The sequence below is a fragment of the Moschus berezovskii genome, chromosome 11, assembly GCF_049115385.1.
Source record: "Moschus berezovskii isolate FMDL1 chromosome 11, NW_MosBer_1.0, whole genome shotgun sequence".
Taxonomy (NCBI): domain Eukaryota; kingdom Metazoa; phylum Chordata; class Mammalia; order Artiodactyla; family Moschidae; genus Moschus; species Moschus berezovskii.
The window spans coordinates 102112829-102137629 of NC_142470.1; the positions used below are offsets into that span (position 1 = coordinate 102112829).

At 48.0% G+C, this 24801-nt stretch overlaps 1 protein-coding gene across 50 annotated transcripts in view; it reads right to left on the reverse strand.

Moving 5' to 3' along the window:
- The window catches only part of MAP4K4 (mitogen-activated protein kinase kinase kinase kinase 4), a 148591-nt gene that overhangs the window by 19988 nt on the left and 103802 nt on the right, over positions 1 to 24801 (reverse strand). For 4 of the 50 annotated variants that reach the window (XM_088841617.1, XM_088841611.1, XM_088841619.1 and 1 more), the window contains exons 10-20: positions 20174 to 20349; positions 18508 to 18580; positions 16279 to 16489; positions 12150 to 12311; positions 9021 to 9107; positions 8279 to 8467; positions 7282 to 7443; positions 4649 to 4882; positions 3594 to 3700; positions 1796 to 1947; positions 779 to 876 (exon numbers count right to left, since the gene is read on the reverse strand). In XM_088841617.1, the coding sequence (XP_088697743.1) occupies positions 779 to 876; positions 1796 to 1947; positions 3594 to 3700; positions 4649 to 4882; positions 7282 to 7443; positions 8279 to 8467; positions 9021 to 9107; positions 12150 to 12311; positions 16279 to 16489; positions 18508 to 18580; positions 20174 to 20349 (1651 nt within the window). The remainder of the gene's footprint in view (positions 1 to 778; positions 877 to 1795; positions 1948 to 3593; positions 3701 to 4648; positions 4883 to 7281; positions 7444 to 8278; positions 8468 to 9020; positions 9108 to 12149; positions 12312 to 16278; positions 16490 to 18507; positions 18581 to 20173; positions 20350 to 24801) is intronic. The other 46 variants (XM_055400737.2, XM_055400729.2, XM_055400759.2 and 43 more) reach the window with 17 other exon arrangements.

A 24801-nucleotide genomic window follows, 5' to 3' on the forward strand; every position in this document is an offset into this window, starting at 1 on the left:
AGTGAGTTTTTTTTAAAAAAAGCTGTATTTAATAATAATAATAATAATAAGCACATGAGGCGAATTTGGGATGCTAAGAAAGATGAAGCAAAAGTTTAGGGCTTTTTAGTTTGAGAAAACAGCAAGTTGAGGAAGGAAGAGGCATGCAGGCGGAACACAGGCCGAGTCTAACGGCAGTTAGAATGAGCTCGGGTGCTGAGCTGTTTAGACGGGGCTTACCACTTCACCCTGCAGTCGGTGGGGGTCCATTGAGCCAGAGAAGCCATCGGTGAGAAGGAACGCACAGCACGGGGAGCAGAGCAGAGAGAAGGGGGAGGGGGCACAGAAATCAGTGCAAGCAAAAGACAAAACCCCAGAAGGCTCAGACCCCCAGAGTGCCCAGTGACGGGGCAGCTGCCGCACTGAGGACGCAAGAGGCAGAACAGCTACACTGCTGCCCCACGGGCCAAAGGCAGGATTTGAACCCCAGGGAGTTTAAGAAGGCGAGGGAAAAACATCTCTTCTTAAAGCCAGTGTTTTAGATGCCCACTCACCAAGAACATGTAAAGGCTGATGCCAAGCAAAGAGACAGAAGGCTTTTCTTTCGTATCGTTTTAAATGACTGGGTGGGCAGTGGGGCGCAGAGCACAAGTGTGTCTGGGGTTTACAGCTTTCCTTATAACCCCTCAAATCTGCAAGGCCCCACAGGGAGGCCTGCAGGCTTCGCAACAACACGGCTTTAAAAGAAAGCTCTTGCTCAACCTTGAAATGAATAAAATGGATTTTGTGGAATTCTTACAGCAGGCTTGAGAGGTCTAAACACTTCCTTTTTATCTTCAGGCTTTTTTGCTGCATTTTCAAGGCGCTGAGATGGCGAGCCTTCAGATTTGGATGATGCTGTGAGGTTCAGAGATGAGAAAGACAGAGACACGTGAACATCCAAGTGTGGCCCACGAGGCCGCCCAGCCCACCTGGCCATGATCACCTCCCGTTGGTCCTGCCCACTTGTCAGCCATGATCATGGCAAGGGCTCCCTCCACACACAGGTCTGAACCCTGGGTTTCTGACCCTTCCTGAGAACCCTTGACTGTCACACTGCACTAATACGTGTTCACAACTTGTTACATCACATCAGTGATACAGTAGAGGGAATTTCTGCTAACCTATTATTAAGAGTAGGTGAGGATAACCAATATCGATGACAACATTGATAGAATTTATGCTGAGAAGAGTGGGTTCAAAGCTCAGTTTGGACGGTTAGCTAAACACCTTGGACGAGTCAGGGAAACTCACTAAAGTACAGTTATTTGAACGTATACAATGGAGATACAATATATATCCATCTCCTGGGGGTTGCTATAAGGATTAAGTGAGAGGTGTTCAACAAGTGTAAACTCTCAAAACTTAACTCTTTACTGTTAAAATTATGATGACTATTTGTGTCACTCGCAAACCTACACGGAAACACTATATGGTAATGTGCAGCTGTGAAAAACCCCAGGTCTTTTCCATGACTGAACAGGATTTCCAAAACAGTCAACTCTCAAACAACATGGGGTGGAATTTTGAAGATCCACTTGTGTGTGGAGTTTTTCCAACAAGTCAATAATTCAGTACTGCAGGACCCCCAGATGATTGGATCCGTGGGGTGTAACGACGGATGCGAAGGAACCCCAGGGATGGAGGGCTGACTACGGAAGAGGATTTTCAACTGCCGGGCGGGGGTGGGGGTGGGGGGTGTCCCTAAATCCTGGGTGTTCAGGGGCCACCCCGTGTGGTGAGCGTGGAGAGGGAGAAGAAAGGAAAGGCAGCCTACATCGCACTCTGAAGCGCTCCCCGGAGCCACTCTGAGACCCCGGGTGGGAGCCGGGCTGGGACCCTGAGTTGCTGGACCCCGAGGAGCTGCCACTGCCCGGCCTGGGCGCCAGCTTCTCCACTCTCTCCCAGAGCAGCCTCGGCTCGATGCTACTGTTGGAGAAGAAGACGAGAGAACCACTCAAGCTTTGTCCCGAGACGCAGCGTCAGACTGTAAACACGAGCACCGTGTCATCCCTGAGATGTGGCAGTAATGAGAACATCAGCCCATGAACAGATGTAACATGAAATTCACCAGAAGTGACAGCAGGGTTACCCACTGGTTTTACCTCAGATAGCTGAACACACTGAAAATGGGAAAGACATTCTACCGTTGTTGTTCAGTTGTTAAGTCACGTCTGACTTTTTGCGACCCCCCGCGTTGCAACCTACCACGCTCCTCTGCCCATGAGACTTTCCAGGCAAAAATACTGGAATAGGTTGCCATTATCTCCTCCAGGGGATCTTCGCGACCCAGGGATCGAACCCATATCTCCTGCACTGGCAGGCAGATTCTTCATCATGGAGCCACCAGGAAAGCCCATCCAACTATTAGCGGACCCTGAATCTTCTTTGGGTGTGAAGAGGAAATGCTACTGTTCTGTCTACAAGTGTCACTATTTTTGTCTCAGCTACAAACTCAGTGTCTTATTATGAAAAATCCCACCCATGTGATTACACACAACATCATACTGTTTCCAGTACCTGCTGCAGTGGAGAACTGACAGTACCTTTTTCCTGTGATCTGGGCTGGAGACATGGCAGCACATGGGCTGTGGCATACCCCTGCCGTGGATGCACCACAGCACCGGTTTTCTAGGTTAAGAATTAACACATGGACTCGGGCACAGGAGGACCCTGCAGCCCACCCTGACCACTGACAGCTAAGAAAGTTCTCCATGAAGCTCCTGGGTTGTTACCCATTCCACTGCCTCGGGTTATCCCGTGACACCAAGTTTGGAGACTCAGTGATGATCAGGGTACAAAACCCTTCACACGACGTCTTGTGAGTTACTGAGGTGGAGAACACGGTTGCCACCAACTACATGAGGTTATGGAGCCCTTCAAATATGACCAGTGCAGCTCAGGAAATTAAGTTTTAATTTTATGTAATCTTAATAAAATTCAAATTTAAGTAGCCTCATGTGGCAAAAGCAACCGACTCCAGTATTCTTGCCTGGGAAAATCCCATGGACAGAGAAGCCTGGTGGGCTACAGTCCATGGGGTCGCAAAGAGCTGAACATGACTGAGTTACCAACACCCGTGTGGCTAACAGCTACTCTACAGAACAGCTCCAGAACCTGACCAACTCAAAGTAGACCACTGTCTTTCTCTCGTGGCCTGTGTGTAATTTCTATGCCACTCCCAGGGCCCCCCAACATCCTTTGGATAACAAACCCTCTAGGGTCACAGTGCCCTTAGAAACCCCCTTCCCTGCTGGTCTTCCCACTTAAAACTCCCAGAGGCAGGGATTTTTCATCTTAAAACTGCCACAATATATGATCAGATTTCATCTCTTTCCCCCACAGATCAATTTGACATCACTCACGTGAATGGATTTCATGGCATTTTCTTTATAAAAGGATCACCTCTTTGCCCCAGAAGGCTCAAGAGGGAGGGGATATCTGTATACTTGAAGCTGATTCACATTTTTGTACAGCAGAAACCAACACAACATTGTAAAGCAATCATCCTCCAATTAAAAAAAAGACCGCAAGACACTGTGGCAGACTTATCCTACACTTCGCGTGTCACTTACCTGGTGGAGTTTCTCTGACCAGCTTGGTTACTCTGCTGCCCACTGCCCTGCAGTGGGGAATCCCGGCGGGACAGGACGGGGGACCGTGACGTTGTTCTCACAGGGACCTTTGGGTACCAAATACAGTGATTAAACTACTGAATACATGAGAAGAACAAAGGCTTTCCTTTCACCCCCCTAAGGTCGTCCTAGCTCGCCACCCTTCTAACACACTCCTACCCCCGCCCACCGAGCCTCTCTGCCCTCCAGTGACGCGGCAGAAAGAGAAAACGTGGGCAGAGGCACCAGGCCCGCCTAAGCACCCATCACATCTAAATGGTGCTGGCACTGACGCGTGGCGGCAGGGGACATACAAAAGCATTTTGCTGAGATAATGTGAGAATCAGGAAAATAAGCTCAAAGAAACCAAACAATGGCTTACAAATGGATGGGCAAGAAACAAAGGATGTTGGAAGCAAGAAAATACTCAGAGGAAGCAAGTTCTGAGTGGAGGGGGGATAAAAATTAAAATGTGACTTTTCATTGAATTTCAACATTAATGACCAAACCCAAAATTTCAGAAACATTAAAATTGAAAGAAAAAAAAAACCCAAACAAAACCCAAAATCCCTCAATTTAATAAAAAAGTCTGTTTTCGGAAACATTTATGTTTGTTTTTTCCCTTATGAGATCTTTTCTAAAAATTCTGATATTACTTAGCAGTGCAGAGTCATTTATAGCTTCTGTATAATAAACTTGACAAGACAGCTGGTAAAATATATTTTGATCCTGTCTGTTCTAGATGCATATTCTTTGTAGATGTATTCTTATTAAATTATTTTGTTATCACGTGTATCAGTACAGCTAGAGACACCAATGAAGAGCTAACTGGCTGAGGGCTGAATGTGACTGCCTCACTAAGGAATTTTCTCCCCACTGCGAGAAGTTCCTCTGCCATTCATCACCCATTAATTCTGGTGACGTCACCACACCCTTCACTGAAATCAGCGATTAAAAATTAATAAGGAAATAAGGAAAAGGAAAAAGCAGCACACGTCTGTCTTTCTGCTCCTTACCCTTGGAGGCACCTCGTCACTGTCTGATCTAGACCAAGCCTTCTGGGCTGGGTCGGGCACCTCCGCCTTAGAGTCAGAACTCTGACTGAGCACCTCACTGCGGGAAGGTGGGCAGGGGTCCTGAGAGCGAAGATGGTGGTGTGCAAATTTGGGAGGAGAAGGGTCACTGAAGGAATGGGATCTCGAGACAGGGGAAACATTGTTCTTGAGAGATGCCAGGTGGGACCACTGTACCTTCCGAGAAAACAAAACACAACACATTCAATGCGTTCTGCAGAAAACGCTTTTCTGGTAAATATCAAATCCAGAGAGAGCACCGGGGCGGTGGGGGACCCACACGGGGCGGCTTGGGACTAGGTCAGCCACGCGGACAATAGCTATGCTTTGAGGGGCGGGGGGTGCCGCGCGCAAGGTGTTCTGGGCAACATAGTATGCAGAAAAGAACAAATGTACATTTATAAGGAAAACTCTTAGTACCCAGACAAACGTTACAGAGAGTGGTAAATGTGAAGATCAAAAAAAAAAAAAAACAGCGTTCTTGTCTGATAGACAACGTGCAGCATGCATTTCTGCGTCAAAGCAGCTGGACAGGCAGAGGGTGAGGGGACCACAGGACGGACATCGCCATACGCGCACGCCTGTCTGCCCATCCTCCCATTACCTGGTAGGGCAAGTAACAACAGAGTCACATGTTTACTGTGCAAAGACCAACCCCACGTGTTTTGATAGACTGTAAGAGTTTAACTTAAAAACAGCCAGCATGTCAAATACACCAACCATTTTCCTTCTTTTCTGTCCCACAACTTAAAACACTCCAATCCCCTGAGACCTTTACAGTACTAGTCAGAAAAAAAAAAAAAAGGGACTTCAATCTCTTTAGAAAGAGTCAGCAGTGGAATTCCCTAAATGGACTGCTAAGGGGGTATTCTGTGTACTTTACACCAGAATAAATAAGACAGTGCCTTAGCAACTGAAACCATCTGGTCACTTTTAAACTGGAAAAGCCATCTCTGAAACAATCTATACTTTCTTAAGACTACACTTTTTGTTTTAAAATAATGGTCCAGTATTAAAAATTTGCATAATTCTAACTATTACATCATCATATTTGATGAGAACTGGAAATATTCAATCAGGATTGATTCAACGTTGCCAGGTGTAAGATCCAGAAATAGTTCCAAGATTGTGATTTCTAGGTAAGTCATGCAAGTTCTGTTATTAGCATAATCCCAGACTTCCAAAATATTTCAGGTTTTCAGGGGGGAAGCATGTAACTAAAAGCATCATCTGTAAGTGTGATAAAAATAGGCTTTAAAATGCAGTCCTACGTGAAAAAAGGTTTCCCCAAGCCACGTTTTCATGGTGCAGGTTTTTGGCTAAAGTCACTTTAGACAGAAAAGGGAAAATAGAGTCTATTTCCAGGCACTGTGTTAATCAGCCATCAGTATAACAAGTAGTCTGCATAATGCAGGAACTCCTTTTCTCTACACTGGTAGTGGCCACACACAGAGTTTCCATTCAGGGGAAGTTTAACCTTCAGCGAGCCTGTTCTCCCCTTCCTCCTTCCCCCGTCATCCACCCTGCTCTCCTCTCCACCCTTTCTGTTTCCGCTCCTCACTTTCTGGAGCTGCCCGCTGGCTTCTGGGTCAGTTTTCCTGTGAATCAGGACACCGCTCGTCTCATAAATACCAGCCTCCCAACACTGACCCCACTGAGCTTCACCCCAGGTCTTCTTTTCACTGTAAAACCGCTCCAAATCAAGGATATTTACTGTAAAGTACACTCCAGTCTCATCTGGGTTTGTCTGAACACCACTGGTACCTCTACTGTCCCCCAACCCAGGCCAACAGCAGCTTATAGGTAAACGCAGCCTCAAGGACTCAGTGCCCAGCACTCTGGACTGCACGGCTGCAGGGAGCGAAATACCTGAAAGTTAGCTATCTTCAGCGAGAGTGGGGACCAGCGTCTTAAGGATCTCTGAGATCTCCGACCCGGGTCACCTCTGCTATCTGCTTTATCCTCCAGACAGCGTGGAGGTCCCCTCCACCCAAAGCTGGGCAGGGCCGAATGCTAGGCCCGAGCCAGTGGTCTCTACCCTGACCTACCTCAGGGAAACCCACATCCAACCCACTTGGGTCATAAACTTTTGTGGATGTTGAACCTTTTGAGAATCTGATAAAAGTCTCCTTCCCCTTTCCCACTCCTTAATTACGTTCGTTTATATAAAAATTAAAAAAAATAAAAGAATTTCAGGGCCTCCCATTCACAGAACTCCCCAGGTTGAGATAAGGTCTCCCTTTGCATACTTACAACAGTAATTTCTATAACCTAAACGGAAAAGTCTGTATTCAGTTAGGAGGCACTGTTTTATGAACATCTGAGTCAGTGGAGACGAAAAGTTAGACAGAAAGAAGAAATCCCCGAATCTAGATGTTCTTAGTAAGCACAACCACGATCGTGTCAAAGAGAACCCTGGTTTTTCCTACCCACTGAGGCCAGACCCTCTTTAGTCTAAACTCACTCTGCTAATGTCTTCTCTAACAAACCAAACGGAGCCATTCGAGCAGGCTGGTGGCTCGCCGTGAGCCTCTGTGAGCGTCTCCTTGGCCCACACAGCCCACGGGCCACTCTACCTGTGGCTCGGCGGGTCTCTGCAGGGCAGGGTGCACAGACTCGGAGTTGCCACTGGAAAAAGACTCTGATCTGGAAGGCACTGGAGGTTCCAATACTTGGCCCGTCTGCTTAGACTGGGCTTCGGGGGAGCTGTGGTTAGTTTTCCTAAATCTATCTTCCACCTGCGTCAGAGAATCAGGAGACAGAACTCAGGGTTAGTAGGAGAAAAAAAGAAAAAAAAAGCAGAGACTCTGGAGACAGCCTGAAAGTGGAAGGACCCTAAGGAGAAGCCTTCCGTTTTCTTCAACCACAAGAAAAGAGACGGAGGCAGATAGCACAGGACAGCGATCTGAGGCAGGATCAAGAAATCTTCACAAAGATCAAAATTTAGAAAGGCAGCCTTTAAGACCTCCCCCACCAGCTGGATGCTAGGAGTGTATGTGATGATAAGCCAAGAAAGGAAATTAATCTCTTGCAACCAACTAAACCCACTGAGTATCACCAGGAATCTAGCACGTTTCATTCCACCAAAAATCAAGGCACTGCCAAACAAGCAGGACATTTGCTCCTAGAAGGTGCCACATGAGGGCCCGGTTGGAGGATGCCCCCCACGGGCCAGCATCCATACGCTACAGGCCGCCTAGTCCACCCTGCTCATATCCTAGCAACCGTCTTGCTCTGCCACATCCCTGCCAGAGGCCCTGGGAGCCCACAGGCCCCAAATCAGAAAATAAACCCTTATCACCGAAAATCCAGTGAGTCGGGCCCAGGGATGCTTCACCCACTTGGCAATTCTGGGAAAACAGCTGAGCAGGCCACCCTCCCCCAGCGTACAGGGACAGAAGGATGCTGCCACGCGACCTCCTGTCTTCCCGTCTAGGTCAGTGTTCAGGTGACTGGGAACCGTCAAAGAGGCGCTTGGGTCCTCTCGAGACGATACCAAGCAGAGAAGGGGCCTCTCCCAGCCCCTGACCGCCCACCACTCCCTGGGGGGGCACAGGCCGAGGGGCGCCGTACCTCGCGGGCCCGGTCAGTGGGCTCGTGCGGGGCCTTGGGCTCGTGCAGGCCGGCCTTGCTGCGGTCCGGCGGCGGGGGCGGCCTCCGGGGGTCGTGCTGCAGAGATAGGAGATAGGCTTGTTCTTGCTGCAGCTGCCTCTGGAGCCGCTCCGCCTGCCGATGCTCCTCCAGCTCGCGCCAGCGGCACTCCTTGGGGGAGAGGGCACACTCAGTCCAGGGCCCCGGGGAGCCGCCTCGCCCCGGCTCCACGTCCCCCCGGGACAGCGTGCGCCGACGCTGGCTCCGTGACAAAGCAAAACAGCCAGGATGCAGAATGACGGATCACCTGCGGGAAAGCCTGACCGCGTACCACTCAGCATAAGGTCACTGGACAGGTAGAGAGAAACCCCTCCCCCGGAGATGCTGGTTTCGGTGGCTTCAAAAGACACTTGCGAGAGTCTAGGTAAAAGTCACTAAGGCATGAGCCTTGAACCTTCCACTCTTAGCATCCTAGCTTGTTCACCAAACGCCAGGTGTTCTGTGCAAAACCTTGTCTATCTACTGAACGAGAACAAGGGACTCAGCAACGGGAAAGGGGATGAAAAGCTGCCTCAAGGTGCGCCCAACAGCAGTGGGAGCCCAGAGGACATGTCTGTGAGAGCTGGCCAGCCCTGTGGCACCGGCCACAGGGGCCCAGGGGGTCGGCAGGGCCCTGCCCAGCTCGGGGTGCCCTAGCCACGGGGCGGGGTGCGCAGGGCGTTACCAGTAGCATGGCCTGCTCCTGGAGCAGCTGCTGCTGAAGCAGTTCCAGATGACGCTGCTCCTCTTCCAGCTGCCGTCGGATGTACTCCTGTCGCACAGAGAGCACCCGCAGTCAGCGGATCCCCGAGGGAAGCGACAAGACTCCCCACGTGCGGGGCCCACAGCTGTCCGCCCCCACCGTCTGGGGGTGACTCATTTAGTCACAAATGGCTGAAAAAGCCCACTGCCAAGGCTATCCCCCCCAGGAACTTTGAATTGGCCTCTGAGACCTAGAGAGTCTCATAAATAATGACATGCACACCAATGACAACCACAAAGGCATGGGTGAGTTTTTCTGTTTGCACGCAGCTGCTGTACACAAACGGAAGCTCTGAAAGGACCAGGCTGTTCCTCTTCAGAAGGTAAGCCCTGAGCAACTGAGAGTCTAATGAAACCAGAGTGTTCACGTTAATATATGTCTGATAATTAATTACTATTTATAACAAGCATGAATTGCTAATTTTTAAAACCCAAAACCAAAATTGTTTAATATTAAACAACCATGCTCTTTTTTTTCTCTAACACACAAAGACAGTGAGTACATTCTGAAAGTCCTGGCATGGGAACACCAGACACAGAGGCTTCTCCCAGACGAACAGTGAGGGGGTGTGTGTGTGTCTATGGGGTAAGCCGACGTGTGTGTGTTTGTCTGTGTGTGTGTCTATGGGGTAAGCCGACGTGTGTTTGTCTGTGTGTGTGTCTATGGGGTAAGCCGACGTGTGTGTGTGTCTGTGTGTGTGTCTATGGGGTAAGCCGACGTGTGTGTGTTTGTCTGTGTGTGTGTCTATGGGGTAAGCCGACGTGTGTGTGTGTGTCTGTGTGTGTGTCTATGGGGTAAGCTGACGTGTGTGTGTGTGTGTCTGTGTGTGTGTCTATGGGGTAAGCTGACGTGTGGGTGTGTGTGTGTGTGTCTATGGGGTAAGCTGACGTGTGTGTGTCTCTATGTGTGTGTCTGTGTGTGTCTATCGGGTAAGCTGACTTGTGTGTATGTGTCTGTGTGTGTCTACAGGAGGGGTGACTTCTTTTCAGTGGAAGAGAATGATAAACCTCTATAACAACACAAACAAAAATAACCAGGTAAACACATCCAAAATATATGATGTAAAGAGGAAAATCCCAGCCGTGGAGCTGGCTGTGTACTTGATAGGATGGGAAATCAGGAGACCTTGATCTACCAACAATCAGATGAGTTTCCAACAAGGCCTCGGCCAGCCACTTTCTCAGTCTTCTCTTCGGGGAAATGAGCACCAAGAATATTCTCTCCCAACTCTCAGGACTTTTTATGAGGCTCATATATGAAACAGACATGAAATTACTTCGAAAAGCACAAAGATTTTATGAATAAAATGCTCCCCTTTCAACAAGGGAAAAGCTCACTACTCTAATAAAGGAACAGACTGAGGGGTCTGGGAGGAGAGATTTTATTTTGAAATTCAGATTATTCAATTATTTCTTTACAGTGCCTCCCGCTGATTGTACACCTTAAAAGCAGCCATATAACTGGGCTGAACAGGTGGAGAGAACACTAGAGAGCAGAAATCATGACATAAATTTCCTCAGAAAGTTTTTCTTTACAAAGCAAACTTAGTCCCCCAAAATTCAATCTGGGTAAAGTGTATCCACAGGCCACTGGGCAAAGGCCCCTGGATTCTAATCCAGGCTCCAGTCCTGGACACGGAAGCTCCCCTGCACCATGCTCCCAGGATGGCCAAGACCTGCCCTGGGGTGTGTGCCCACCACCGCACCCCCCGGCCCTAGTGACCGAGAGGGCCCGGACTACCGGCTCCCCACTTCTCCAAACCAAACAGGACTGAATCGCAGCTGCAAGCTCCAGTCAGGACACCGCTGGGTTTTTGCCTTCACATCACAGGGACAACTGGGCAAGGACACATGAATACAAACACCCACGTTCACACAGAAATGATGCGTTCCGATAGCACGCTGACATGGGGAATATTCTGGAATAAAACTGACCTTTGATGCTATTTTTATAAAAGAGGAGGTGATGAACACTTGCTATACATGCAAGTCAATTACTCTATCAGAACACTGAAGGTTAGTATTAGAGTCACACCCTCTTCTCCCAATCAAGTTTCAACAATTATCCCTCGGTGACTTAATTTTTCCGAGTGTCTATTTTCTCCTCTTTGTAGTCCTCAAGAATAAGTCAGAATATGAAACCTAAACACACCACAGTTAACTGCCAACAAATTAAGTAAAGAAAGAAACAGAATAACTTAAATTCCAACAATAACAAAAAAATGTTACGTAGATCCAACACTAGGAAAACCCAAGACAAGGGATGAGTCTCAAGGATAGTAGCGGAATAATCTAATTTGGATGCTAATACCATTGTTTATAGGCATTTTAAGCATGAATTTCAGGTATCATTTAAACTGGTCCCCCTTCATATCCTTTTTCCTTTATTCAAAGCTTGTAACAAAGACTGATCAACTCAAAGACACACAAGCCAGGGAGGCAATGACGGGATTCACACAGACGACAAAAAGCACAATTTCTGTTTGCAGAGGTGGTTCAGGAATCAGATTCCTGAAGACAACTGAATCTGAAATTAACATGCTATAAATATCACTAAAATATGATGGCATTTGTTTGGCTAATGTTATCAGTTATTCTAATGTTATGTACACACTGAATTATTAATACGTGCAAATATATCTTAGTCAGTCAGTCACTGGATGCTTCAAACATTTCTCATAGGAAATGTCTCATGGCTGGTTTTAAATTTCACTTTTTATTATCCAGATATTTGAGGTTCAAAGCATTTAAGCCAAACCTGAGAGGACACATTTAGAAATCTTTCAGGCATCATACTAGTGGAAACCACCCTGCTGGTTTTGAGAGATGTGTCTAAAGTGTAATGATTTATGTATCTGTTGGTAAAGACAAGAGATTCAATTTACTAAAGTGAATGGTTCCAACTGTTTCTGCATTCTCAGACCTCTAAAGTCCTAAACTTCTGTGTGTGGCCATGTGAGCGTGTGCATTATATATGCTTTCTGCCCCCAATCCCCCAAATCTGCCAAGCGACAGAGTCCCAGAGTCCCGGCCGGAACTCCTGAGGACCGACCTGCTCCCTCTCCACTCTCCTCTTCTCCTCCTCCGCCCGCCTCCGCTCCTCCTCTTCCTTCCGGCGTCTCTCCAGTTCCTCCAGCCGCCTCTTCTCCTCCTGTTCCCGCCGCCGCTGCTCACGTTCCTGCTGCCTTCTGGCCTCCCGCTCTCTCCTCTGTTGCTGCAAAAGTCAAGACGGTGCCTCGTCAGCAGACTGCCCGGCCCAGTGCCCAGGACAGCGTGCTGTCCGCTTACAGGGAGATGCAAGGGTGGGAGTTGGGGTACCACGCCTACACCAGCCAACTATTTCCACACTGTCCCCTGCCCACACACGCCAGCATCCTCATAAGTACAGGTTAGAGCAGGGTTTCATTTTGATATCAGTTATTTCCTGTTCTTCACTGAACCACAGCAATGAGGGAAGGACGAATTCTGTGCCCCTGAGTATCACTGACAGGGTTACCCAAGGCTCTTAAGTCAGAAGGAAAAGTAGAGAAGTGAATACAGGAGAACAGAAATGGGCAAAAAGAAAAAAAAGGAGAGAAATACTTAAAAGAGGGAAAAAAGGAGCATACATCGGGGAAAGAGGAGGCAATATCAACAAAATTAAGAGATGCCACGGTTATTATTGCGAATATAAATGCCACTGTAGCTCAACCTCACTCTGTGTTCTGCACGGTGCTAAGTATCTGACAATCCTCCTTCCACGTCCCCTTACTTACTGCAAGTCTCATGACAAACCTAGGAAGCCCTTCACTCGCACCCCACAGAGTAAACGGGTTCAGAAAACTTAAGTCACATGTCCAGTGCTGACAGGGTGGTGGGCTCCAGGCTGAGGCCCACTTCTGACTCCTATTGACAGGTGCTACTGAAGCAGCTACTGCTCTCATGGCCTTTCCTAACACAGGCCATTCTGCTAGCCTCCGAGTACCAGTGACCCTGTGCACACACCCGGCCACTTCTCACCCGGCCCCAGACGTGCCTCTGTCAGTAAAGCAGGGCCACCACGTGGAGTACAAAGCAACTCCTCCCACAAATGTGCAGAACGCTGGCCTGCAGCACCCCTGGGACGGGGAGGTACCCTATCTCAGCACAGCGGCCACTGGCCCCAGGCTGCTCCCCAGCACCTAGATGGGGAGGAATTGAGCTTTTCATTTTATTTCACTAAAGTTAATTTACATTTAAACAGTCTCCAGCGCTGGCAGTGCTGCAGTCTATGGGGTCCCCAAGAGTCAGATACAACTTAGTGACTGAACAGTAACAAAGTCTCTAGCGTAGCTCAAGAGCCACAACAGACGAAGGGATGCGGATATGTTAACAGTCCCCGCCACGTCAGTCACAGGCTACAGCAGAAGCAGGGCTGGGTGCTTGCACACCTTGCCTACCACACAGCCGCGGAGTCCAGATAAGGTCAAGGGTCCACCTCACACCAGCCTCAGGGTTCAAATTTCTGTCTCCAGAGAAGTCAAGGGAAAGTTTCAAAGAAAAAGTAACACATCCCTTGTGGCTAAGGATGTTCTGCCAGGTCCTTTAAGGTGGCTAGAGGGCTTCCCTGGTGGCTCAACAATAAAGAATCTGCCTGCCAATGCAGGAGATGCAGGTTGGATCCCTGGGTTGGGAAGATCCCCTGTAGAAGGAAATGGCAACCTGCTCTAGTCTTCTTGCCTGGAGAATTCTACAGACAGAGGAGCCTGGTGGGCTACAGTCCATGGGGTTGCAAAGAGTTGGACACAACTGAGTGTCTAAACAACAAAGGTGGCTCTGGAACTCAACTCAAGAGATCTCAAGCCCAAAAGTTCATTGAAGAATGGGTGCAAGTTTCCAGAACACTTTTACCCAAGCTGCAAATGCTGATTCCTCCATTTGAGAAATACTCATGAAGCATCATGGGAACACAAAATGAATCAGACACAGCCCCTCTTGTAAGATAAGCCACACACTTCTTAAAAATCCACAGGATAATGCAGCACGTGGTACATTTCCCTGACTAGCTCACTAGACAAGTCCTGGCTGGATTTGATGGCCAAGGCAAAGAACGATGCAGTTACCAATTCCTCTTCCATATTATGTGCTAGTACTTGAAGATGTAAACTGGATCAAGAGCCAAAATTTAAGCTCCAACCATACAAACCACTACAGTCAGAACAGGCCTTTAATTGGGGTGTGTGTGTGCTGGGGGGTAAACAAAGGTTAAACAAGGCCCTTAGTAAATAAATACCTTAAGAGATTACTAAGGTGAAAAGCTGGCCTTTTACAACAGAACTTTAAAAGAAAATGACCAAAATTAAACATACACACCATCCGCCACCAACTCAGCAACATCAATCCACACTGGATTAACCTTATGCCTGTGATTTCAAGCAACAAAACCCAAGAGAGCCTAAGAAACATGCCTGCTCAGGTTACCCCATTAAGAATGATAAACATAATAAAAATCCTTTGAAGTATTTTCAAACTGATGTCATTCTTATTTTCTTAAATCATTCTTTCTTTAAAAACAAAATCTAACCAATTGAAAACCTGCATAGTGCTGTAAAGTGATTTCCAAAGCTCTCACATTATAGAGAGATTTCCTTCTTAAATTTTTCCAAGTATGCCTGAGTAAATATGTACTTTTCCAACTATGCTTTAATTATCTTGAAGTTCTCTTTTCAGATTGACATTTAAAAGCAGTGCTTTCATCTCAAAAGTCTAACTTTTCTAACTAGGTCGGTGCTGATAATAGCGGGGTCCATTCACAGATACTCCGCTGGCTTACTGACTTTAACAGAAGCCGTGTACATGCAGGCTCAGCCACTGAGTCATGTCCAACTGTTTGCAACCCCATGGACTGTAGCCCGCCTACAGTCCATGGGATTTCCCAGGCAAGAATACTGGAGAGGATTGCCATTTCCTCCTCCAGGGGATCTTCCCGACAAAAGGGACCAGAGCCACATCTCTTATGTCTCCTACACTGGCAGATGGATTCTTCACCACTGAGCTACCAGATAACACAGAGAACAAAGCAGAGATTTTCTCCACAAGATGTACCCTTAAGTAACTTGGGAAAAAGCATGTGTGGTGGGACTTCCCTGCCAATCCAGTGGTTAAGACTTCGGCTTCCAATGTAAGTTCAATTTCTGGTCGGGGTGCTAAGATCCCACATGCCTTTTGGCCAAAAAAAAAAAAAACAAAACATGTAACAGAAGCAATACCATAACAAATTCAATAAAATTTTTTTAAAAAATGATCTATACCAAAAAAAACAAAAAAAAAACTTTTTTGGGGAAAAAAAAATATCATGTGCTGTTATTTAAATTAAACTCCACTGTACAGTGTCAACAGGTTGACTGTTCTTTGAGGTTCTTTTTCTGGCATCAAGGATAAAGGTGAAACAATAAGTGAAGTAAACGGAAATAAACTACTGTAAGTGAGAAATCTGAAGGGGTGAAGTATACAGTAAATGGCAGTCAGGGAAAGAAAATAAAAAATTAAAACAAATTAAAATTAGATTAAAAAAGAAAAAGGGTCTTTTGAGCCTCAAGTGAAATACAGGGAACAGTGTCTCTGAGAATTAAAAAGGAAGAAACCCTAGTAATCACATTACCAGTGTTGACAGTCTCAGTGAATTAAAGGAGCTGGTGGTGCAAAAAGTGTCCCCCACAAAGAATTAACCCTACACAACAGCCAGAGTACAAAACAGCATTTGAATCATGCCCAATGTAATTCTTTTCTTTATCCTTCCCTCTTAAATGTACGTCAAGTGAAGGCATTTGTAGAAAAAAAATGTTTTTCCTGTGGAACGGTCTAAAAGTTCCAGGGAAATATTTATGACACACCAACTTGGACCCCGAGGCCAAGAGTGAAAACGAAACGAGGGCTGAGCCAACTGACTCAGACCGCAGTGGACACGGGCTCCACAGACCCGGGGTGACGCCACCCACGACCTGCAGGGACACGGTGAGTTATGGGGAGGGGCAGGTCCCTAAAGATCACATGAGGAGAAAGAGCATTCCTGGGGCCTCCGGGCACGTGCGGTCCTGCCGGAGGGAGCCGGTGCGCCTGGAGCGGCCAAGCTGGGGAGAGGACCACAAAGAATGGCCCTCAGAGCACCGGGAGGCCCCTGTGGCCAGACAGCGGGACCCGACTCAAATGCTGTCCTCTTCTACCTCTTCCAGCCGCCGCCTCTGCTCCTTCTGCTGCTCGATCCGCTTCTGCCTCTCCGCCAGCAGCTGCCGTTTATACTCCTCCTGCTCCCGGAGCTGCTGCTCCTGCAGGAGCTGCTGCCTCCTCAGGGCCTCGGAGCGCTCCTTGTTCTCCTGCTGGAGCCGCAGGAAGTCCCGACGCAGCGTCGACTCCCCCGGCACGTTGACGATGGAGCTGCGGGAGGAAGCAGGTGAGGGGCTTTCAGGGGCGCGCGTCAGTCCACATCCACATCTGTGTCTGCTGGGCTCCTCCCGCCCCGAGACCCAGCAGACAAACCCACGGGGATAACTAAAACCTAAAGTTAAATAGCATCACCTCTTCTTTCACCTGCATCATCAATACCTTAAAAGTCAGTCCTGAGTTTTAAGAGAGATAAGACATCTCTAGGTAGGCTCTGGAGAAGGAAATGGCCACCCACTCCAGTATCCTTGCCTGGAAAATCGCCCAGACAGAGGAGGCTGGCGGGCTACAGTCCATGGGGTCACAAAGAGTCGGACAGACTGAAGCGACTTAGCACACACAGTTCAATAGCATCACCTTTCATCTTTCTTTCATATGGTCATAAATACCATAAAACTCTGACCTGGGTGTCTGATTTGACAGGACGTATCTAGGTAAGACTCTCACGTCCACTCAAACTGTGCAGTGGAAAGCTGAAGCCACTATCTTCCACCAGTTGTTAGACCCTCTGTGACCACCTGACTTCCCACCAGGAAAAGCATCATCACATTTCGGGCCAGACAGGCAGTCAGAACAGAGTTACCATCAGCACGCACTGATCCTCGCCTTCTCATCTGGTCCCCTGTCTCCTGCCGTGTAACCCCCTCTCTCTCTCTGCTCCCAGCAGCAGAGCCAAGGGGTCCCAAGGATGCACTACCACACAGGTAAATTGAACCACATCCCTCCCAGCTGGTCTCCCGGGGGAGAGTCACTTCTCCACTCTCAAACCCCCAGAATCACATGGCAAAGAAATCTTCCTCAATTGCCTCTTCCATTATATCACGTCCCCAACCCCAAACAATTATACTGCTTGTGCAATCAGTTCACACTGCTCCAAAACTTTGTCTCAAATGGATTCAAATCTTTCATGTAATTGCCAAAAGATACGATGGGAGTTTTTTCCCAATAAATTCTCTTCTGTCTTGATATGCTCTCTTCAAACGTCCATTCTCTGCACACGGGGTCTCTCAATCACACCCCTGGCCCTCCTTGTGTCCAGCTAGTCGGTTACAATGGACATCAGGCAGACAAGACTATTATTAAAGCTTTTTTTTTTTAATTAGAAACTACTTAATATGGTTTATTCATTGATCGAACAACACATAACATTATTATTTGAATATGAACTGCCATCACCAAAGTACATCACAGACCGACGTACATTTCAGTAACACCAGTTCCTCTGCTGCAGTGGTTCTCAAAGTGGGGTCCCTCGAACAGCACCAGAAGCAGCTCTTGGAAACTTGTCAGAAATGCAAACGCACAAGTGCATTTGTGAAAGGAAACCTGAGAGCCCACTGGTCTGTGCCTTACCAAGCCTTCGAGATGATTCTGAAGCATGTCAAGTTTGAGCAAGTCTGAAGCATGTCAAGTTCTGAAAGGATCCGTACGTTTCCTTGGCTACTGACATGATGTATTAAAGCTTTTAAATTCTCTCTTCCTTGATTAACGAGTCACTGTGAGGTTCCTGCTACTAAATTTCAACCTTCTGCTTCCCTGTGTCTTGGGGAGCCAGAGAGGCCTCATAAAGGCAGTGAATGTTGGTGACCACACGGGTGGGAAGAGGAAAACCAACCAACCAACAGACGTATTTTGGGGAAGACTGCAGTGTTTTCAGTGTAGGCCCTAAGTGGCCCGTGCGCGGGACAGTTCAGTTTGCGCAGGACTGGGTCACACGCTACGTTTTCCACCCACACCTCCTGGAGCAAGAACCGCCATGGGTAAGCTGCCCAGGCCCCAGCCTTCCCAAACACAGCCTGCCCATTTCCAAACCGTGGGGAGAGGAGGCAACCCAGTCTCAGGGAAAAATCAGCAGGTAGCTCCAGAGCGGGGAGAGTGTTTTACAGAGTCTTTGAAAGAACGGAAGGATGGAAGACATTAAGGCACTTTCAAAGTAACTGATGACTCCTGCACACGACAAGGGCGTCTCCTGCAACCCTAGTCCCGCAGGGACCCGAGCGCCCCGTCCTTACCTGGGCTCCCCCTCCTGCTCGGGCACCTCCTCCTCTTCTTCCTCACTGCCACTGTACTCGTACTCGGTCTCATCTGTAAAGACACGGACGGGGTGGGCGGGTCCGTTCACAGACGGTGAGGCTGCATGGAAGACAAGCGTCTGCCCACAGGCAGTGGCGTGAAAGCATCGCCACGGAGCACAAACCACACGTTCTCGGAGCAGACAGCAACGTGTGGGGACGTGTGGGGAGGAGGACCTCGCGGTGAGCCCCACTGCGATGGGGGCTCAGGCCTGGGCCAGCAGAAGAGCCGATTCCCTTACACTTGTCACAATCCCTTGTGGGATGCTCGGCTCAGGGGGCACAGGGCTGGGAGAGGGGCTACAGAGCCCACGACATGCGAGAAAAATGGGCCGTGAGCATCAGCAAATTCACAGTCCACTCTGATGTCAAAACAAAAAAAGAGATTTAACTGCCTAAATTAAGGCAATAAAAGAATATATTCAGTTATTTTTAGCACTCAGGGATCATCTTAGACAACAGCAGACAAAAGTCTGCTTGATGGAAAAAAAGTAGGTACTCAGGGCAGAAAACCAAAATCACATGTTCCCCAAAATTACAAAGGTGACGTAAATCAGGCAGAGGAAGACAAATACTGTATGGTATCACATATTTGTGAAATCTAAAACAATGGTGCAAATCAACTGATTTACACGCAAAGCAGAAACAACCACAGACACAGAAAACTGACGGTCCCCAAGGGGGAAGGGGGGTCAGGACACATTAGGAGTCGGGATCAGCAGCTGCCACCACACTGCGCTATGTCGCTTCAGTCATGTCTGACTGTTTGCAACCGTATGGACCGTAGCCCACCAGCCTCCTCTGTCCACGGGCTTCTCCAGGCAAGAATACTGGAGTGGGTTGCCACGCCCTCTTCCTCCAGGAGATCTTCCCAACCCAGGGGTCGAATTTGAGTGTCTTACGTTTACCTGCACTGGCTGGCAGGTCCTTTACCACTAGCACCACCTGGGAAGCCGCTAGATACACACTGCTATATATAAACAACAAGGTCCTACTAAATGGCACAGGCACTATATTCACTATCTTGCAGCAAACCATAATGGAAAAGTACATGAAAAGGAATATATATATACACACATGACTGAATCACTTTACATCAGAAACGAACGCAACATTGTAAATCAACTATACTTCAACTAAAATAAATAAGCTAATAAGTGTAAAGGTGGAACCAGGGAAAAACTGATGAAACAGAACAGCAAAAGGAGACAAAAGCACAGGCTTGTCACAGCCCCCACAGTAGCATAAAGCACCGGAAACCCCTGAGCAGGAGAGAAGTGTGTAACAGACCAGTGGTGACGCTTGCGGCCGACACGCTGAGCTCTGCACGGCCCACACAGAACACAAGACCCCCAGTACAGTAAGAAGCACAGCCATCAAGCTGTGACCTGAGGCAGGGCAAGACAGCATCACATACTGACCGGCTGCAGGGCCCCGCTACCCTGGGTCACCACTGCCAGAGCCAGGTCGGCCCCTAGACCAACCTGGACTAGACGCTCAAGCCCCGGTCAGATGAGCCCAAACTCGAGCAGGAAACGAATAACCTACGCTGGTTGGCAAAAACCTAAAGGAATATTGAAGATGAGAATAAAGCCAGACTTCATACCTTTCTCTCCCCTCTTCTTCCTGGTCCGGTCGATATGGTCCTTAAGCTGGATTCTAACCTGCCTTTCGTTCGGCTGATCCCTAATGAAAGGATGCTTCAGAAGCTGCTCGGTGGAGGGCCGCTGCATGTAATTCTTCACCAGGCATCCTTCTATAAAACTAAAAAACTTCTTGGACCTAAAAAATAAAGTAAAAAAAAAAAGATTATCAGATTTCTACCATGAAAAGTAAAATATCAGTAACTTACAAGCTGGTACATGAGGCAGGGCTTCAGGATCCACTGTGAGCAAGGCTGCAAATGCACGGGGATAAAACAGGAACAAAGCAGGGACCCTGAGGGCAACACTTAAACACAGTTTAGGAGCCACGGGGGCAGTGGGAGTTAATGCTTGTTGATCGTGGAATCAGGGGGAGGAGGAAAGCGAGTGAAGGAAGGTCTGGGCTAACGTGAAGGTGACAGAGGAGAGACGGTGGATCCTTACAGACAAGGACAGACACACAGGAAGGGAGGGCCCCAGTGCGTGCTTTGAGGAGCTGGATCTTGTTAGGGTGACATCTCCACCAGTTTTAGGCTGAGTCATGTGCCAGCTCTCTACCCTTAATGTCACTGTTCAGCCATTAAGTCATGTCTGGTTCTTGCGACCCCATGGACTGTAGCCCACCAGGCTCCTCTGGCCATAGGATTTCCCAGGCAAGAATACTGGGTTGGATTGGGTTGCCATTCCTTCCTCCAGGGAATCTTCCCGACCCAAGAATCGAACCATGTCTCCTGCATTGGCAGGCAGATTCTTTACCACTGAGCCACCAGGGAAGCCCTACACTTAATAGACAAAGACAGAAATAACAGTGCTGAGGCCCACCAGACACTTTATTTTTGCTCATTTCTCCATTTCTGGCTCATGATGACCCCTCCGTGGCCTCAGCCACCCTGTTATTGGAGACTCGGCTCAGACAGCTTCCTGTCCATAAACCTTTCCTGGCAACACTGCACCACACACGCCCTAGGCCAGGAGCCCTTCCTTTGGGGCTCTCTGCACGTAACACACTGCACGCTTCACGTTTATGTCTGTCTCTCCTTCTGGTTTATAACCGTACAGGTCAGGGCTGGTTCCTGTTTTCCCATTTGTCAGCAAGGCCCAGCTCTGAGCATGTCAACTACAATAGGTATGCAATAAATTTTTATTGAATGAATGAGTTATTCAGTCTTTAAAAATGTGATTGAGAGAATGAGTTCAGTCCTTTTCCGTTACTTCATGCTTTAAGAGTTTCTTCTGTCCACCTGAAACTATCAGAACATGATTAACTGGCTACACTCCGATATAAAATAAAAAGTTTTAAAAATAAACAAATAAAACAGATAACGACAAGGACCCACTGTATAGCACAGGGAAACTTTGTGTTACTCTGTAATAACCTAAATGGGAAAATAATTTGAAAAGGAAGGTACACGTATATGAATAACTGAATCACTTTGCTATATACTTGAAACTAACGTGATCATTGCAAATCAACCATACTCCAATATAAAATTAAATATTAAAAAAAAAAACTGGAAAAGAGAGAATGTCTTCAATTTGTACTCAGAACTTGCTATTTTTGTTCAATCCAACAAATATTTATGTGTCAACAATTTACATTTGTTTATGCTGGGCTCTGTAAGACATACACATAGGAAACAGTGTATGTATATTCAATAGCGGATGTATAGTCAAATTGTGAGGAAGAAAAAAGAACTGAGACGGTGGAGTGGGTCCAACATCAAGAAAAAGGAGGATGTTTAACCTTCCCAAGAAAAGCTACCATTCCAGAGTGACAAGGCGGCAGAGTCCAGCGGGACAGGGACCTGCTTTCTGATGCTACAATGAAAGGTGGGAACAGAGTTAAAAGCACTGGGTCAGGGCCACGGCAGAGAAGGGCCCTCGGTCACCTGAAGCAGCTGTGGCCCTGCTCTGTGGCTACGGAGGGATGCACAGGGCTCTACACGGCGGCAGAGGGGCGCCATGGCACACACCAAACCCCGGGGCCCAGGAGGATCACTTGGGGAGTTTATTAAAAACACAAATGCCTGGGTCACTCCTCAGACCTTCACACTTGAGGATGGAGCCCTAAGATAAAGAATTCCAAAGGGCTTCTCACGGGCCATGTACAGATTAACATCAGAGAAACGATCAGCTACGGTATAGTATTTAAACACAACTGTCAGCCTCTGCTGAGAATTTGCTGAACATTTTTCAAAGGCCACTTCTGCCAAAGTGGTCGTGGAAACTCACAACCTGTGGACAGGAAGACAGTATCCGTGAAGGAAGAAGGCCTTCACGTTTGTGACCCTCTCAACCCTTCGGAACAGCCGGGTAAGCTGAGGCAGCAATGTGAACTGCTGAGAATGCATCCGATCCAGCTGAGCTAGAGGCAGTCTGGTGAAATAGACAGGGAGACTCCACTGTTTTCAACACATGCCTCATTATTTCACCATGCTGGACACACAGCAGCTGATCCACGGCTGCAAGTCATGGACAGAATAACCGACTGACTCACAAACTGAAAATACCCTGAAGATGGAGCGTAAACTCCCTCCAATAAAATCTGAGAATAAGCAAAGAGAAAATGAGTGTTGCTCAGTTTAGCATGAGCCGGATAAAGTGTCACCCAGCCTCACAGCTGACTCCCTAGTGACACCTACTGTTCACATGTGGTTTCCCAGGGCTGGCCACCCATGGGCGAACATGGTTGTCAAGTTTTAATATAGGAGACCAATAAGGGTTCAATCACTGCCTTAAAGAACGTCTCCAGGAACTGGCAAGTGGAACCAGACAACCTCGGTTCCCTGGAGCTGAACGTGGTGAAAGAAAGGATGAAGGAAGAAGGAAATCTCGCCAGCAGATGAAAGGGGGAAGACAGAGGGGAACAGGAGAGAAAGAGGGTGAAAACACACGTGAGTGTCTACCCCGTAGACTGGAGGGACTCTGGAACAGGGGGCCCCAACCCCCAGATCCGTACCAGCCCACGGCCTGCTAGGAACCGGGCCACACAGCAAGAGGTGAGCAGCAGGCGAGGGAGTGATGCCGCCCTTGTATTTACTGCCACTCCTCATGAGCTCTGCCTCCTGGCAGATCAGCCACAGCGTGAGATTCTCAGAGGAGCTTGAATCCTGAATGTAATGCTCTTGAATCACCCCAAACTTTCCCCCCACCCCCAGTCAGTGGAAAAACTGTCTTCCATGAAGCAGGTCGCTGGTGCCCAGAAGGCTGGAGACCGCCGCTCCAGGACATCAGGGCACGCGCCACTGAGAAGAGCAGACCTAACAGCTGGTAAAGTGAAAGTGTTAGCCGCTCAGCCATGTCCAACTCCTTGCGATCCCATGGACTATAGCCCGCCAGCCTCCTCCATCCAGGTAATTCTCCAAACAAGAATACTGGAGAGGGTTGCTATTTTCTTCTCCAGGGGATCTTCCTGACCTAGGGATGGAACCCGGGTCTCCTGCATTGCAGGCAGATTCTTTACCGTCTGAAGCACCCAACACCTCAACAGCCAGCAGGAGGAGGCCAAAACGGGGACCTCTGGTGCATTTCAGAATTAGAAGCAAGAACCTAAGAGGAGACACCACCACCTGGAAAACTGGTGAGAATAGTTTCAGAAAAGAAAACACACACACACAACAGGTAAGACAGACAGCCGAGCCCAGGAAACAGAACAGCAGAGGCAGGAGAGAGGCCCACATGCATGAGTGCCTGGGCACAGACAGGTGCCCACAGGGAAGGTTCACAACAACCCTCAGAGGGAACAAGGGGGCAAAGTTCTCAGGCAAAAAGAACAAAGCACTGTGTTCTTCCTCCAAGATTTCAAAGCCACGGCAAAGCAGCATCTGCCCACCCCACTGCCATTCTGAACTCTTCTGTGCATGGAGGTTGGCACCATCTCCCTCCCCGGGATCGATGCTGTTTATCAGAATTAATCATGATGGGGAAGGAAGGGGCAGCCCAGGGAGAGGACCTCTCCTCCAACACATTCTGCTGGGGCAGCAAGGGCCCCTCAGACTTCAAAGTCCTGCCATAATGACAGTGAACCATGAGTTTTATTAAAATATCCCTTCAACTAGAAAGTACAAGTCAACACAACTTTGCTTCTTCATGTACGGATGTTCAGAAATCTACTATACTGAGTGTGGGTTAATCACTCAGTTGTGTCTGACTCTTTGCGACCCCATGGACTGGAAGCCAGCCAGGCTCCTCTGTCCATGGAATTCTCCAGGCAAGAATACTGGAGTGGGTTGCCATTCCCTTCTCCAGGGAATCTTCCTGACCCAGGGATCAAACCAGGGTCTCCTGCATGGCAGGAAGATTCTTTACTGTCTGAGCCACCAGGGAAGTCCATTACACTGAGAGGTATATTTAAATATTAAAATAGAACTTTTTTTAAAATGTAGTGTTGGTGTATCATAGAGTCACTTGGTGCTATTTTATCATTCAAGGACAATGGATCAAGAGGAAAAAAAAAAAACATTAAAAACTAAAGCAATACCCTTGGTAACACTGACTCTTGTGTTCTTTGGCAGTCAGAATGGCCAGGATTCTGTCCTGAAGTCAAACTAAAAAGGAACACTTCCTTTAAAAGGAGCAGAATGACAACAAC